Source organism: Rhinatrema bivittatum, chromosome 3 (genome assembly GCF_901001135.1).
Source record: "Rhinatrema bivittatum chromosome 3, aRhiBiv1.1, whole genome shotgun sequence".
NCBI classification, from domain to species: domain Eukaryota; kingdom Metazoa; phylum Chordata; class Amphibia; order Gymnophiona; family Rhinatrematidae; genus Rhinatrema; species Rhinatrema bivittatum.
Genome location: NC_042617.1, coordinates 287,936,911 through 287,953,620, shown reverse-complemented (window position 1 = coordinate 287,953,620; position 16,710 = coordinate 287,936,911). Strand labels below are relative to the sequence as shown.

General features: G+C 46.6%; 1 protein-coding gene across 1 annotated transcript in view; it reads right to left on the bottom strand.

Moving 5' to 3' along the window:
• The window catches only part of AGAP2 (ArfGAP with GTPase domain, ankyrin repeat and PH domain 2), a 394,548-nt gene that overhangs the window by 65,584 nt on the left and 312,254 nt on the right, over positions 1–16,710 (bottom strand). The window contains exon 10 of the mRNA XM_029594907.1: positions 4,190–4,294. Within this exon, the coding sequence (XP_029450767.1) occupies positions 4,190–4,294 (105 nt within the window). The remainder of the gene's footprint in view (positions 1–4,189; positions 4,295–16,710) is intronic.

Sequence of the window (16,710 nt, the reverse complement as noted above, 5' to 3'; positions counted from 1 at the left end):
TTAGAAAGTAGCCACTGCTATTACTAGCAACAGTAACATGGAATAGACTTAGTTTTTGGGTACTTGCCAGGTTATTATGACCTGGATTGGCCACTGTTGGAAACAGGATCTGGGCTTGATGGACCCTTGGTCTGACCCAGTATGGCATTTTCTTATGTTCTTACATGTATAAAGCTTCTCTCACCTATAAATTCATTCACTCTGCAGCTCCTTTTCTCTCTCTCTTCACTCTTCCTCTTGAACTCCATTCATCAGGAAAATTTCTCTTATCTGTGGCCTCTCTCTTCCAGTGCCAACTCCCGACTCCATGCGTTCCACCCTGCTGTGCTGTATGTCTGGAATGGACTTCCTGAATCCGTGCACCAAGATCCCACTCTGGCCATATTCAAATGCAGTTTAAAGACTCATCTTTTTATAGCTGCTTTTAAATGCTAATTTCTCTATAATACACTTCTTACAGATTCTTCTTTGTCATGTAGGTTTGTGTTGACCAAACTATTAGCTCCTTGGGGCAGGGACTGCCTCTTATTTGTATCTGTACAGCACAGCATATGTCTAGTATGCTTTAAAAATGATAAATAGTAGTAGTAGTAGTAGTAGTAGTAATGTTTAGATCTTTAAGTCTATCCCCATATGCTTTACATCAAAGATCACTGATCATTTTAGTAGCCACCCTATGGACCAATTCCATCCTGTTTAGATCCTTTTGAAGATGTGGTCTCCAGAAGATGCAGTCTACTGTATACAATATTCCAAATGAGGTTTTACCAAGGATTCATATGGGTCAATATCACCTCCTTTTTTCTGCTGACCATTCTCTCTATACACCCAAACATCTTTCTGGCTTTTGCCATCTCCTTATCTTCCTGTTTGGCCATTTTAAAATCATTAGATATGATCAACCCCAGATCTCGTTTTTGTTTCATGCATAAAAGAATTTCACTCCACTTTTACCATTAAATATTAGCTGCCAAATTCTAAACTATTCCTCAAGCTTCTTCCTGGCTGTCCACCCTATTGCAAATGTTTATATCATCCACAAAAAGACCTGCCATTCTCAACAGTCCTTGTGCAATATAATCTACAAAAATGTTGAAAAGAACCGGTCCAAGGTCCAATCCCTGTGGTACACCATAAGTAACACCTATTTCCTTGACATAAGATCCCAGTCAAAGAAATTGATCAGATTTGCTGATAAGATTTATCTCTGCTAAAACTATGTCACCTCATATCTTGTAATCATTTGTATCCAGAAACTGCACTATCCTCTGCCTTAGAAGACATCATCTTTACTCAGCAGTCTTTTGAGCGCCATACCCTGGTCCAGGATGCCAAAATGCTCTTGTTGTCACCGTCTATGTATAATCCCTGTTCCGGAGTCACCTTCCCAGCCTTGGGGAGCACTGGGGAAACTCTCCCAAGGTGGGGGGGGGGGGGGCAGTCTCAACAGGGCTGGGGGCTGGAAGCAAGTCAGCCTGCAGGGCCAGAACTGGGCCAAGGACACCCCCATAAAATGAATGACTGTCCACTTCAGAAGTGTGCTCCAACATAAAAGTATTCTACTGAAGTTAGTTCAGAGCAGAACATTATGAAATAGCAATCACTTTTCTTTTTCAGTATTTCCTTCCTCATAGTAAAAACTTCCATTTACACAGTTTTGTCCAGTATTAGCAAAATTAACAGCTCAAGGGCAGATTCCCCCTTCTGCAGGCTGAAAATCTTCCGAGTCCAGCACTGAGTCCCTTATAGGCCCAGCTCCTCTCTTGGTCCTGGCAGTCCCCCTGCAGTTACTTTTTTCCACTTCTTGTACTCATTGAATTCTAGGACAGCTCTAGGAAGGCTCTCACTTCCTTGGTTGGGGAATTTTAGTCATTGTGATAAGTCCCAGCCAGGCACACTTGGTTTCCTGGTCCCACTAGTTCCTATCACAGTTAAAAGATCTTTTCTTGGGGGGTTATACCTTTGTTGAAATATTTTTGGTTATTGATTCTTGTGGATTTATATTGTAAAATGTTATAACTATGATCTGACTTGGTATGAGGTTTTAAAAGTCAATCAGTTCATGCCCTTTATTTTATTCTTTTTAATAAACATAATTGAATATAAAAGATCTTTTCTTTTGCGCCAATTGTCCAATCACTGACTGCTCATTCCCTCTCAGGCCTCCTGAGACACAGTGAGAATCTCTGCCTCAAGTCCTGCTTCTTCCCCTATCCATCCTGGAAAAAGTGACAGCTGCATCCTCCTTCTTCCCCTGTGACTGTGGAGAAGTCCCAGCCCAAGTCTGAATCAGGGTTTTATAAGTTTCCCCTAAACCATGCCCAAAAGGGCTGCCCTTTAATTGAATCTCACTCACTAGAATTTTCTCAGTATCACAGCAGCTCAACCCTTTAAGGATTTCCTTTAGAAGGAAACCATCATCTTTTTATCACTCATCCTTTGAATATTACATTTTATATACTCTCTGTGGCACACAGGTGCCACATATGCAGCCGTTCTTTTACATCTAGAATGCAAGTTTCTCTGCCTTGGCCTTTATCCTCAAATGGGAGAACTGAGAAGAAAACCACCTGTACACTTTTCTGCTTCAGCCTCTCTCCCAGAGCCATAATGTCACTTTTTATGGGATCCAAGGGATACCTAGCAGAACTATTTGCGCCCACATGAATGAGTAGCATCGAATAATCGTTGGTAGGCTTGAGGATTCTCAGGAATCTCTCCATGGTAGCTGGAATTTTGGCACCTAGCAGACAGCACCTGGAACAGCATATCTGGTCAGCAGGGGGATGCCTCTGTGCCCTTCACCAACCACCACAATCCTTTGCTTCCTAGACACTGTAGTTGCTGATCCTGCAGCTTTGGGGCCCAGCTGTGCCTTCAGCCTTGCCTATCCAGCTTTGCCATGCTTAGTCGTGTTCCAACCTGTGCAGACTCACCACTATGATGTACTGGCCCCCAGAACCCAAGTACTCAACCTGCGGGGCAGGGGAATTGCTAGGTGGAAGACCGGTTCTTGTCTTGTCCTCAGTCCTGCCTTGGGGTCTCGTGCCATTCCCCAGGTGGGTTTCCCAGACTCCAGGGCCTGTAACAAGCTGGAGGCAAGTCAACAAGAGAAGGGAGTTTTCGCTTTGTTTTTTTTAGAAAGTCATGGACGGCTCAATCGGAAAAAATGCTGCCACCAAAAATGCACAATACTTAAAAGTCAACCTTGGCAGCACCCTTCCGGTAATTTTTCTTAAAGGCCATGAGTCACTACGGCTCTGATCTGAATACTACCACAGAATCCTTCAAGGCAGGTATGTCAGTCAAAGATTACAGGAGGCTGCATTCCCAGAATTAGAAGGGTCAAAAAGCCAAATCAGGAAACAGCATGGAGAGGTTAACAAGGTTACTGACAAGGAGAAGGTCAACACAGATCAGGGAGTAGCATGTTGCTAAGCAAAATAGGAGCTTGGAAAGCAAGTAGTATGGAAGGGTCCCTGCAGCCAAGTTCTGACAAATGGGTGAGCCAGAACTCCACACCACCTATATAAGGGTGATTCTAATGATTAATTAAAGAGCCATAAAAATAGTCTAAACAGAGCAACAGTGCTTAGATGGTCAGACCTGGGGAGGAGAACTGCTGGGAGCGGACTAGAAATGCACTAATAAACTTTGTGAAGGCCTGACCCCTAGAGCGGTTAATGTTATCAAACCAGGAGCAAGATGTTTAATTTTATAATTCACTGTAGGTTACAGGTCTTACTTTGGTTGAGTTTTGTTTTCTGTTTAACCCAATGCAAATGTCTGAGCACTGTTAAGGGAGAAGGAAGCAGCCTGCTCTCATAAATGCTTAAAGAAAATCACTGAACTGCTTTCAACACTACCTGGCTTTTGTTTGCCCGGGCAAGAGCCTGGGAACCTACAGCATGGCCAGAGGACACCACTTGATTATGGGGCACAGACACAATAAATTGAGTTTAAGATACAGACTTCTGCATGCAAATAAATGTCATGTATATTCATTATGATATCCTGAAAACCAGACTGGCTAGGGAGGTGTCAGAGGATAGTTTTGAGCACCAGGAAGCTTATTAGCTGCTGTAGGTGACAAAGAGCCAATGGGAAATCCTATACATGTTAGGTACTTAAAGCATTTCACAAATCAATGATTTGCCAATAACACCTAATAGAGGAGATAAGGGCCTACATTAATGCTGGGATGGTAGAAGAGCACACCAGCACTGGACAGTGTGACATATTTCTTCTTCCATTCTTTGTTCAGGGAATTGCCACTTCGTTTCAGTAAGAAGCTCTGCAAGGGAAAATGAAAATGTATATAAATTCTGTCTTCCAGGCCCAAAGGCAAATCATCCAAAAAAGCAGCAACTCCTACTGGCCAAGCAAGAGAAGCAATGTTATCCCCTTACAGAAAATTATGCAAGGAAGAGGAATAACAATTAAGGTGACTACCTGCCTTGGCTTTTGCAAGAGAGGCTGATTCAGTCCTGAGTTTACCCCATGACACGCATGGACTTGTAGTTTTCATTTCCCGGATGAGTACAGGAATTACAATATATGCCATAGGATAAAACTAGGACTGGATCAGCCTCGCCAGCAAAAACAGAGCCAGCTGTTCACCCTAATACCTACCTACACACTTGCTACCAGGTGATATCAGGATCAGGGAGTTAATACAGAGTATCAACTCAGCTCTCAATTGTCCTTTTTTTTTTTTTGGAGGAATATGATACCTTTAATTGGACCCAAGAGGAATTCTCCACAGACGATGCTACACATGAGTTGGAGACCACACAGGACCCTTCTGTAGATGTTTGGTCTTACATAGTCTCCAAGGCTAATGTACAGCATCATCTTTGGAAAATTAAAATGTTGATCCAATTGAAGCTATCTCTAACCTGCAAAGAAGAGCAAGTTTGCTTACCGTAAACTGTGTTTTCCGTAGATAGCAGATGAATTAGCCATGCTGTCTGAGTACGTCTTCTGTGCTACTAGGTGGCGGAGCTCTCTAAGTCTCTCAAAGTCTTTTAGCTAGGTGCTCCCTCTTGTATCCTGACAGGATTATCTCAGTCTCCTCAGTCAGTATCAAAGCAAATTAGGTATGCTAGAACTGTCCGGGGAGGCGGGTGGGTCAGCATGGATAATTCATCTGCTATCCATGGAAAACACCGTTTATGGTAAGCAAACTTGCTCTTTTCACGTAGATAAGCAGCTGAATTAGCCATGCTGTCTGGGAGTCCCCAGCTGATGTATTGAGCAGGTAATGTGTAATAATCATTTTTGGGGTTTTTTTGCTTAATACGTTGAAACATAGCGGACAGTTCCTATGAAAGCTGTAATTATATGGAATCTGTGCTCTTCTGAAGGATAGTCCGCCCCACTAGGGCATTATTCGCCGTTTGTTTATCTAAACAATAGTGGGATGTGAAGGTGTGAAGTAAGGACCATGTCGCCGCTTTACATATATCTATGATAGGAACTTGATGTAGAGAGGCGATCGAGGTTGCCATGGCATGCACCTGATGCGCCTTAGGTGTTTCAGATAAAGTTTGCAACCTTTGTTGATAACAGAACTATATACAGTTCGATATCCATGGGGATAAAGTTCTTTTTGTCACAGGACGCCCTGGAGTGTTTGGATTGAATGAAAGAAATAGTTGTGAAGGTCGATTGGGTGAAAACGTGCATCTTTTGTAGTACGCTAGTACAATCTAAAGTACGTTTGCAATCTAAAGTGTGTAATTTCTTCTCATTAGCGTTAGCATGAGGTTTAGGATGGAATGTGGGCAAGGTGATGGTCTGGTTAATGTGGAAACTGAAGATCACCTTTGGTAGAAACTTAGGGTGAGTGCATAGGGCCACCTTGTTATGGTGAAATTGAAGATAAGGAGGGTAGTGAGCTAAGGCTTGCAATTCACTAACTCTCCTTGCAGAAGTTAAAGCAACCAGAAAAAACACCTTCCAGGAAAGGTAGCGCAGGTGACAAGTTTCCAAAGGTTCAAAGGGCGAAAGCATTAGCTGTTCGAGAACTGTATTAATGTCCCACAGTACCGGTGGTTTGTGTACAGGTGGACGGAGGTGTAATACGCCTTTCATAAACCTGGATACTAAGGTATGACATGATATAGGCTCTCCATCTAGAGGGTTATGATAAGCGGCTATAGCACTTAAATGAACTCGTAGCGAGGACGTAGCAAGTCCTTTTCTGTACAGTAGATGGAGATATGAAAGAAGCCGTTCAAGTGGGCAAGTTAACGGGTCGATACCTAGTGATGTACACCAAAAGTATAGCGTGTCCATTTTCTCTGGTAATTCAGTCTGGTTGATAGCTTTCTGGAGGACAGCAGTATGTCCTGAAGAGTAGGAGAAATGTTTAGACGCTGGTAAGCGAACCTTTCAATCTCCACACCGTGAGGTGTAGCGAGGAGTGTAGAGGATGTAGCAGTGTTCCCTTGTCCTGGGTGAGGAGGTGTGGACTGTCGCCCAGGGGAATCGGACTGTGGATTGATAGTCATAGCAGGCAATGTACCATGGTTGACAAGGCCTTGCTGGCATAATTAGGATTAGATCCGCTTGATCCTCAATGCATCTCTGGAGTGTTCGAGAGATGAGTGGTATCGGGGGGAATGCATAGAGTAGGTCTTGTGACCAATCGATGAGAAAGGCATCTGGGGCGAGTCTGAGGGGGCTTGGGTAAACCGAGCAAAATCTCTCTAGCTTCCTGTTGTTCTCTGTTGCAAACAGGTCGACTGTAGGGAGACCCCATGTCGCGAAAAGTTCCTGAGTCACCTCTGGATTCAGTTCCCATTTGTGTGGGTGAAACTTCTGCTGAGCTTGTCCGCTCTGGAATTGTGTATCCCTGGCAAATAAGTTGCCTATAGTGAGATGGATCTGTGATGAGCCCATTCCAGCATTTGCACTGCTTCCTTGTAGAGGTTCCATGAACCGGACTCTCCTTCTTTGTTTATATAAAACATGGTCACTTGGTTGTCTGTGTGCTCCATGACTATTTGTTGCAACTGTCCCTTTCCGACGGCTTTACTCCGCTTACCTCTCTTTGTTTGCTCCTCCTCATGTTGTGGATGGACGCCTGGCTGCCATGGTGTCTGCCTGCCGCCCTCTCCAGTGTCCTCGGACCGGCTTGGGTGCTGCCTCCCGCCATGCTCCACTTGTACCACAGGGCGCGCGCGCTGCACAGCCCTTCTTATTTCCTACTTGACGCGAATCTCCGGGGCGTCCCCCCGTGATGACGTCATTATGCCCGGATATTTAAAGCCTACAATGTTTGCTAGCCTTTGAGTTACCAAGGGGGGGTTATCCTACGGGAATCCTACGGATGGGATTCGCTCTCTGTACCCAGCTATTCTGCCTCTCCAATCTCTATTGGACTCTCTAACGCTAACGGGGTACCCGCTCCTCTGGGGCCTCACTTGCTTTCCAGGTTGCTATCAGGAAACCGGTACTCGCTCCTCAAGGGCCTATGTCCCCTGACTCGCTGCCTACTCCTACCTTCTCTTCTGCCTGGAAGGATTCGCTAATCTTCAACATCAGCGAGTACTACCATCTTCACCTCAGAGCTGTTCCCTGGAACCAGGCACTTGCTCCTCGAGGGCCTGCCTCCGTTCCAGCCCCAGTGCCTTCTCCGTGGAACCGCTGCATGAGTATATCATCTGCAAGCCTCCCAGCTTCATGGTTCAGATACTCGCTCCTCGAGGGTCTGCTCTCCCTACCCTGGGGATCTCCATACTGGGGTCTTGTATATTCTCCACTGTACTCATTCTCTCAGTTCTTTCCACTACAGCACTGCTACCGGAGGAGTCGCTGTTCCAGCGCCTGGGGGATACCAGCCCTGCCGGGCTATTTCAGTTGCTCACTACTGCCACCTCTGGTGGCTTCCTTACACAGTCTAATAAAAGATCAAACGCTGTGTTTGAGTGTCCTGAGCTAAGCCTGACCTGTGGCCCCTCACGGGACTTCCCCCCGTGGGCGTGGTCAGCTGCCACAGTGTCCAAGGGTCCACCCAAACCTCACAGTTTACAACACTATTTTCCCCTGTAAGGAATCTTCGAAGGCTTGAAGGGTGTTTTTTTACTGCCTTGAGCTCCAGAAAGTTGATATGAAGTGTCCGCTCGAACGCGGTCCATAGACCTTGTGTCTGTAACGTTTGCAGATGAGCTCCCCATCCTGTGGGAGATGCATCCGTGGTGAGTATCACATGATGTCGAAGGGGTCTCAGTGGTGAACCTAAGGAAAGTGTTTGTGGGATTAACCACCATTGTAGGTCCTGTTTCATGCTGGTGGTCAAGGAAACGGGTGTGGACAATGGATGTAGTGTTGCGTCCGTCAGTCTTCGACGGCTTCGCCCCGCCTACCTCTCTTTATTTGCGTCTCCTCCCGCTCACCTTGGACGGATGGCCGCCACAGCGTCTGCTTGCCATTCTCTCCGGCGTCCCCGGACCGGCTTTGGTGCTGCCTCCCGCCATTCTCCTTCAAGGTACCTCTAGAGCGCACACCCACCTGCCGCCCTCATCTTTATATTCACGTTGGCGTGAACCTCAGGGGCGTCCCCCTGTTCTGACGTCACAACTCCAGGGTATATCTGCCTACAGTATTTGCTAGCTCGTTGAGTTAGCAACAGGATTCTTACGGATGGGATTCGCTCTCCGTTCCTAAGCTACTCTGCCACTCCAGCTCTACCTGGAACTCTTACTACCCTTCGGGGTTGCTAACGGGGTACCCACTCCTCGGGAGCCTCTCTGCTTCTTTCAGGTGCTATCAGGAAACCGGTACTCGCTCCTTGAGGACCCATGTTCCCTGTGTCACTGCCTGCTACTTCTACCCTTCTACTTGGAAGAACTAACTTAGTCACCATCAGTGAGTACAGATAACATCTCTCTCTACAGTACTGCTTCGCCGGAATCAGGTACTGCTCCTCGAGCGCCTGCTCTCTGCTCCGGTGCCAGACCTCTTGTCTAGTGGAATCTCTGCTACTGCTAGTGAGTACAACACCACTGAGTCTCTCTGCTCTAAGGGATCAGGTACTCGCTCCTCGAGGGCCTGCTCTCCCTGTCTCAGAGCTCTTCTAATTCTATTTGGGATTCTGAATGCTAATCTTATTGTGTACTCATATCTCTCAGTCTCTTTCCACTACAGCACTGCTCAACAGAGGATCCGCTGTTCCAGCGTTCTGTGAGAGACACGCCCAGCTGGGCTCTACAACCACTACTCACTACTCCCACCTCTGGTGGTTCCATAAACTGTTTAATAAAAGATTCAAATCTGTGTCTGTCTGTCCGGAGTTTAGCCTGACATTGTGGTCCCTCACGGGACTTCTCCCCGTGGGCGTGGTCAGCTGCCATAGTGTCCAAGGATCCATCCAAACATCATTAACCATAACATGTAGATATTGAGTCCACTGAAGTTTGAGACCCCATTGTAGGCGGCGCATATGAAGGCGTGTGTGTGGAACCATATAAATGGCTGCCGCCATGTGCCCCAGAACAGTGAGCACTTGACGAGCTGGTACTGTCACACTGTGAAGTAGCGTCACAGAGATTGTAGAGAGAGCTAGTGCTCTCGGGTGAGGTAGGAAAGCCTTGTCTTGGATCGTATCGAAGTAGGCTCCTATGAATTGTAAAGTTTGAGTGGGCTCCAGTTTTGACATCTCGTAGTTGATGAGGAGTCCTAGGTTGTCCGGACAAGAAATCGTTTTGAGAAGATTGTCCCGTAATAGACTTGGATTGGATGCTACTAGGAGCCAATCGTCCAGGTAGGGAAAGATTTGCACCTTCTGACGACGAAGGTGCGCCACTGCCACTGCCATGCATTTGGTGAAAACTCTGGGGGCCGAAGCCAGGCTGAATGGAAGACCTTTGTACTGGAAATGTTGATTGTCCGCATGGAAAGATAGGTAACACCAGGAACTGGGGTGCATTGGTATGTGAGCATAAGCATCTTTCAAGTCCAGTGAACACATCCAGTCCCCGGGTTGAAGAAATGGAAGAATGGATTTGAGAAAAGTCATTCTGAATTTCTCCTTGTGTAAGTGTTTGTTGAGGGAACGTAGATCCAGAATCAAGCGTAAACCTCCTGTTTTCTTGGGAATTAGGAAATATTGTGAATAGAAGTCCTGATGAAATTCCTGGGGAGGTAACTTCTGGATGCACTGATTTTGTAAAAGAAGTTGGCTTTCTTGTAGGATATGTTCCCTCTGAGTTACGAATTTCTGAGGAGCCCAGTGTGGGAGGTTTGGGAGGGATGAGAAATTGAGGGCATAGCCCTTCTGTATTATTGATAAAATCCATTGATCCGACATAACGTGATTCCAGGCTGGAAGATAGTTGGACAACCTTTTTCCAACTGGTGATGAAGGTGGCATTATCATCCTTAAAAACTCGACTGGGCTTTTGCCGGTTGAGGATCGGATTGTTGCCGTGGCTGCCTAGGATTTCTAGTATGCTGGCATGCAGGCTGCTGTTGATAAGTCTGTTGCCTTGATGGCTGATTGTACTGAGCCTTATAATAGGTGTAGGGTCTAAAGGCTTATAGGAAGACCTACGATAAGAAGTCGAAGCAGAATATTGACGTCATGAAGTATTTGGATGTTGCGCGCGATGTTAAGGAAAGAACTGCCGTTTTTTGCTCCTTGAATTTTGTTACAGTATCAGTGAACTGATCTCCGAACAAATTTTCTGGATGACATGGTAAATTAGCCAATTTGTTGTGGACATAGTCCCTTATGGCACTAGATCGCAACCACGCAAGGCATCTGGCTGCTAAGGCATTTGCTGAAGTTTTAGATGAAACATCAAAACCTTCATAGATGGACCTCAGTAAATGACGCAAACCTTCCTCAAGGTTATAGTATTGAGGAGGTAAGGAAGTGTCTGCAGAGGATTGCTGAAGATGTGGTTGCAACACTTGCAGACTCTCAAAGAGATATTGTGTTATGTAAAACTGGTGGTTTTGAATGCGGGCATTGAGCATCACAGATGAATATGCCTTTTTTTGCGAAGTCATCCAATATTTTATTATCTTTAGTCAGGGGCGTGTTGGAGTGAATTCTGGATTTGCGAGCCTTTTGCATCGCCGACCCAACTACCACTGACTGGTGTGGAAGTTGAACAGTGGTATAGAAAGGAAAGTCTTTCATTCTGTATTTCAGGTCAACTTTACAAGATATTGGAGGAACTGTCAAGGGAGTAGCCCAAGATTTCTCCAATAAAGCTGTCAATGCAGTGTGTTGTGGGAGGGCCACTGGCTCAGATAGCATGTCCAAGATCTTTAGGATACCCAGCATTTCCTGACGAGGATCTGGTATCTTCTTGGTCTGTATGTTGAGTAATTGACCCACCTTGTCTATGAACTGAGAATAGGTAAGGTCCTCTGGTGGTGACAAAGGCTCTGGACATATCTCATCTGGGTCAGATGGGTAACCAGTGGATGAATCTGAAGAGGGATCCTCCAAGGGAGACGCTGGGGAGATTGGAACATCCCGTGGCATTGGAGGAATGTTAGATGGTTGTACCGGATCTGCTTGTGGTTTATAAGGAAGCAGTTTCGGTGGTAAATGAGATTGCTCTATTGACTGTAGAAATTGAGTAAGAAGAGTAGTAATCTGAGAAATAGCTTGGTTTGCAAACCCTGGCGTAGATTGATCTTGTAGGTGTCTTACGTCGGGTGGAAGTGTGGGTGGAAGAGGCTCCTTGGTTGGTGAAGGAGGATCATCAGAACCCTTGGAATTAATGGAAATATGAGACAGTGGCCCAGGTGATGATGGGGACTCATCTGACATAGAAAGTGGAGATGTGGGTTGAGTGTTACTCATCTCCTGTGTTGGCGAAGCTTCTCTGCGTCTTTTGTGACCCAAGTGATGCTTCTTAGGGTGTTTCTGCATCAAATGCGTCAATGTAGAGTCGAATGCGTCGAGTAAAGGTGTCTGCACCAGTAACATAGCATTTTCCTGCGTCGATGCATCAGTACTCCGGTGCGTCGGTGCTTCAATGCGTCGATGCTTCGTGTCAAGTCCGGCATTGATGCTTCAATGCGTCGATCTCGACGCCAGAGTCAAAGAAGCATGCGGCCGCGATGCCACCGATGCATCCCCGCGCTTGGAGCCGATTTTTGGCTAGCACACATCGGTCGCTGGTCTGACCTGGGGGGTTCGATGGAGGAAGCCCTCTGCTTCAGGAGGGCTTTTTCTTCAATGTTGGAGCTGGAACTGATCTGACAGAGACTTCTGAAGAGGCATAAGAGCCCGAAGTCCTGGATCTCAGGTCATGATGTTCTCTCTGCCTCTGGTCCTAAGGGGACATTTTCCTGCAGTCCTCACAAGTCGACTGGTCGTGGGTCCCAAGGCAGAAGTGGCAGGAGAAGTGGCTATCTGTAACCAACATTAACTTGCCACAGGAACAGAATTTTAAGCCTGGCAAGGCATTCCGTTTGTGGATTTTAAAGTGGTTTTACCTGTGGTAATCGTTTCTTTTAACTTTTTAATTTTCTTAAAAACTTTTTCCTCACAGAATATAACTTTCTCTGGAGAAAGAGCTCCGCGTGCCCTAACGGTCTCGCAGAAAAAAAACTGACTGAGGAGACTGAGGTAATCCTGTCAGGATACAGGAGAGAGCACCTAGCTGAAAGACTTTGAGAGACTTAGAGAGCTCTACCACCTAGTGGCATGGAAGACGTACCCAGACAGCATGGCTAATTCAGCTGCTTATCTACGTGAAAACCAGTTTTCTCTGGGACCTATATGGCTACTAAGGTGCTGCGCTACACATATGAATGAAATCAGATAAATACAATCACAAAAGGATAAACTGAAATCCACAGTTCATAATCCAACAATTCAGATGAAGTTCTGTAATACAGAGCTCTGGAAACAGGTGACCTTTTGGAGGCAATTTTCAAATAGCCTGCGTAATTGAAAAGTATACAAGCACTCTGAAAATTCGCAAGTACAAAGCATGTGCATTAAAATCGTCTGTGTACTTGCACCTGCTATTTGTGCAGATGGCAGGGATGGTGGGAGAGGGGGTGCACAAAACAGCATGCATACATCTGAAAATCGAATGTATGTGCACTGTTTTTCTCCCCAGACTTACACACCCACAGGAAAACCTCTTTTTCTGCAGCTAAAAGTATGTGTGCTATGGAACCTGCAGGGGTAAGATATTATATCAAAAGAATCAATAACTGTTCTGGGAGTAAAACTGGATTCAAAATTATCAATGACAAATCCAGTGTCATCTACTGTCCACACCACATTTTTTAAATTTGCGCTTATTATGACAAATATGAGATATGCTTGATAGAAGAGACTTGGAGGGAGTTGTTTTTGTTATCAGCATTCCAGAGGGTGTGCTGACAGCGGAACCTTCCTCTGCTGGTGATAAGTTTGACTTACTGGAAAAAAGCATTTAAATCTTAAGAAAATAAAATTATTGGAGGGTTAAATTATTACTGGCTGTTTATACTGTGTGCTAGTTTTAAAGTTAGAACTTATTTGCCAGTGTTAGAATTCTCTGTGTAGTGGGAAAATAGACTTTGATGAATTCTGTGAGCTAGTAAAAATTAGTATTTGTTTGCCCCTTTTAGAATTGTGAGTCTGAAGAAGTCATTTGCTTGATCTGAGAAGATGAGATTACTGGTTCATAGGCAACCATTCACTAGTTTGATTCCACCCTCCCATCCACCCAAGTCTCATTTTTTAAAACTCTTTATTTAACAATTGTATCCAGTCTTTCAACCACTGTAACCAATATTACACAGGAATCAATAATCAAGAGAAGAAAGTTTTATTGTACAGCAGGATGGCACTGCCCAGGAAGCGGACAGCAGTGGTAGATAGCTCCAGCAGTGGTAGTCCAGAGATCTCGGCAGAGAGGACCCATCTCACACTGTAGTAGGTGGAGACAGCGAGGAGAACAGGAACAAGTCCCGGATGTAGAGCGCTGAATCTGTAGAGGAGATAGACTGGTATTGTAGTACTCACTGAAGCAGAAGCTGTATCTTTGAGAGTCCTGGCAGGCAGAAGTTGTAGAGTGGCAGGCACCAGGTTAGGGAGAGCAGGCCCTCGAGGAGCGAGTACCCAAGTTAGTAGAATTACTCCAAAGGGCGAGGAGAGCTTCCTGCGGCAGCTAGGAAGTGGCAGAGCAGCTTAGACTGGAGCAATTCCAATCCTTGCTAACTCGGTTTGTTAGCAAATGAAGGGCAGGCTAATACCAGGATGTGCTGACGTCACTCAGAGGGGCCGCCTCCGAGGTTCCCGCCATGACATAGATAAAGGCGTGGGTGGTGTGCGCACGTGCACCCTAGCAGGCCCTCAGGAAAAACATGGCGAACGCTGTCGCCATTGCCGATCCGGGGACACCGGGGAGAGCGGCACGAAGATGCGGCGGCAGCCAACTTTCCAAGGCTTGAGGAGAGAGAAGGAAGAAAGGTGAGGCACAAAGGTCAAAGCCGTCTGAGATCGACGGACGCAACAGCGGGGTACGCTAAACAGTCTTCCAATAGAATGGCAAATACCTCTAGAGTGTTGATCCGGTAGTGGACCGCAGCACAGGGTACGCCGAGGATGATTATGCGAGGCAAATGGTGTAGAGAAGGTCTGAGGTCCTGGAGCCAAGAAGTACTTGGAATGAAGGTAGCAGTCTTCCTGCAGCGCAGGGCAGATGGAATGAATCCTGCTGGTGAGAATGCGGTAGTGGCCCGAGGCTCGGGTTACACTGCAGCGACAATTCCAGCAAGGCTAGTAGAGATGAAGTGAGAAGTATTCACAGCAAGGTAGGAAGGCCCTCCGAGGAGCAGATAACCTAGGAACACGGGAGAGCCCCTGAGGAGCAAGTACTTAGGAGTGTTCCTCACCAAGACAGGAACAGGAAGTCCAAAGTGAAGCAGATTCAGCAACGAGGAGAACTCTTTGCTAACCTCGTCTGGGAGTCGGTCCAGTCAGGTTAAATACAGCAAGGCGGTGATGTCATGCGGAGGGGACGCACCCGCCATGACGTGTATTAAAGACGGTCCATGCGCGTGCACTAGGTGACTCCAGGAACAAAATGGCGGTTGGCATTATCCACGCTGTCCCGAGGACGTCAGGGAGGTCGGCGTTCCCTGGCAGAGGCCACCATTCTTCCAAGGATAGATGAAGTAGCAAGAAAAGAGGTGGGCATGAGAGGTCGCAGCCTTCTGCGACCGACGGGAGTTTTGGTTTCCTAGGATGCAAAACGTGGAACTGCTGAATCAACTCCTTGTCGAGGATGTTACATGCAGGTTCCCAACTCTTTTCCTCCGGCCGAAATCCTTCTCAGGATATGAGTTACTCCCAACGCCTTCCGTGTTTTCAAACATCCAAGATATCCTCTACCTGATAAGTGATGTCCTCTTCAGCAGCCAGAGATTGTGGTTCACGTGTCTTTTTTGAGAATTCTGAGAGGATGAGCTGTTTTAAGAGAGAGATGTGGAAGGCGTTGTGGATGCGTAATGAAGAAGGTAACTGTAGTCTGTAGGTAACAGGACCCAGGTAGTGACGAACAGCAAAGGGTCCGATGTATCTCGGTGCAAATCGAGCAGAGGGCAGTATAAGGCAAATGAAGCGGGTACTGAGCCATACCTTGTCTCTTGGTTGTAACTGTGAAGTGGCTCAATGGTGTGCATCATAGAATTTTTTTGCCTTTTGTCCAACTTTTTGCAAAAGGTCCTTGGTGTGTTGCCAGAGTTGGTGAAGTTCTTGTGCTGATGCCTGTGCAGCTGGAGATACTACTGACAACGGCACCGGTAATGGAGGTAGCGGTTGGCGTCCATAAACTAATTGAAAGAGTGATGACCCTGTAGAAGCTGATGGATGAGAATTTAGAGCAAATTTAGCCAAATGAAGTAATTCGGCCCTATCGCTTTGCCTCGAGTTAACATAAGCACGAAGGAATTGTTTTAGTGTGCGATTCGTTCTTTCAGTCTGGCCGTTTGCCTGAGGATGGTAAGCACTGGTGAAATCTAAGGAGATGTCAAGTTTGCAGTGAACTGAACCCCTCTGTCTGAGAGGATATGTCTGGGTAAGCCATGGAGGTGGAAGGTATGCCATATGAATAGCTTAGCCAGTTCTGGAGCAGAGGGTAGCCAGAGTAGTGCCATGAAATGGGCCATTTTGGAAAAATGATCAACTGTGACCCAGATGGTGTTGTTGCCGTTGGACTTGGGTAGGTCGGACTTGGGTAGGTCCATGGTTCACTTGGCATGGGTAGTGGCTGAAGAAGACCCCATGGATAAATAGGTGGCGGTTTTTGACTCGCACAAGTGGAACATGACTCCACATAGGCCTGAACATCTTTTTTCATTGAGGGCCACCAGTAGTACCTTTGCAGGGTAGTAAAGGTACGGGCCTGTTAGGAGCCGCGCTCGCGGCAAGCCGCGACCGGAAACCGCCACTTACCAGCGCGGCAGACCGCCGCGTTTACTTTGAGGAGGTGCTGGGTCTTGGGTCCGGGGCCGCGGAACAACATGGCCGCGGCATTTCGGCTCCTCTTCCGGGTTGCTGGCTCCGCCCCCTTTCAGGGGCCTACATCGCTGCCTCTGATTCGCTGCAGGATGCCTCCTGCATCAGGATTGGCTCTTCCCTGGTGTGCCAGCTGGTGGGAGCTATTTAAAGGCAGGTCCTGCACCTCAGACTCTGCCTTGACTTCATCTCGGCTCCTGGCTTGTTCCTGTTGTGGTTCC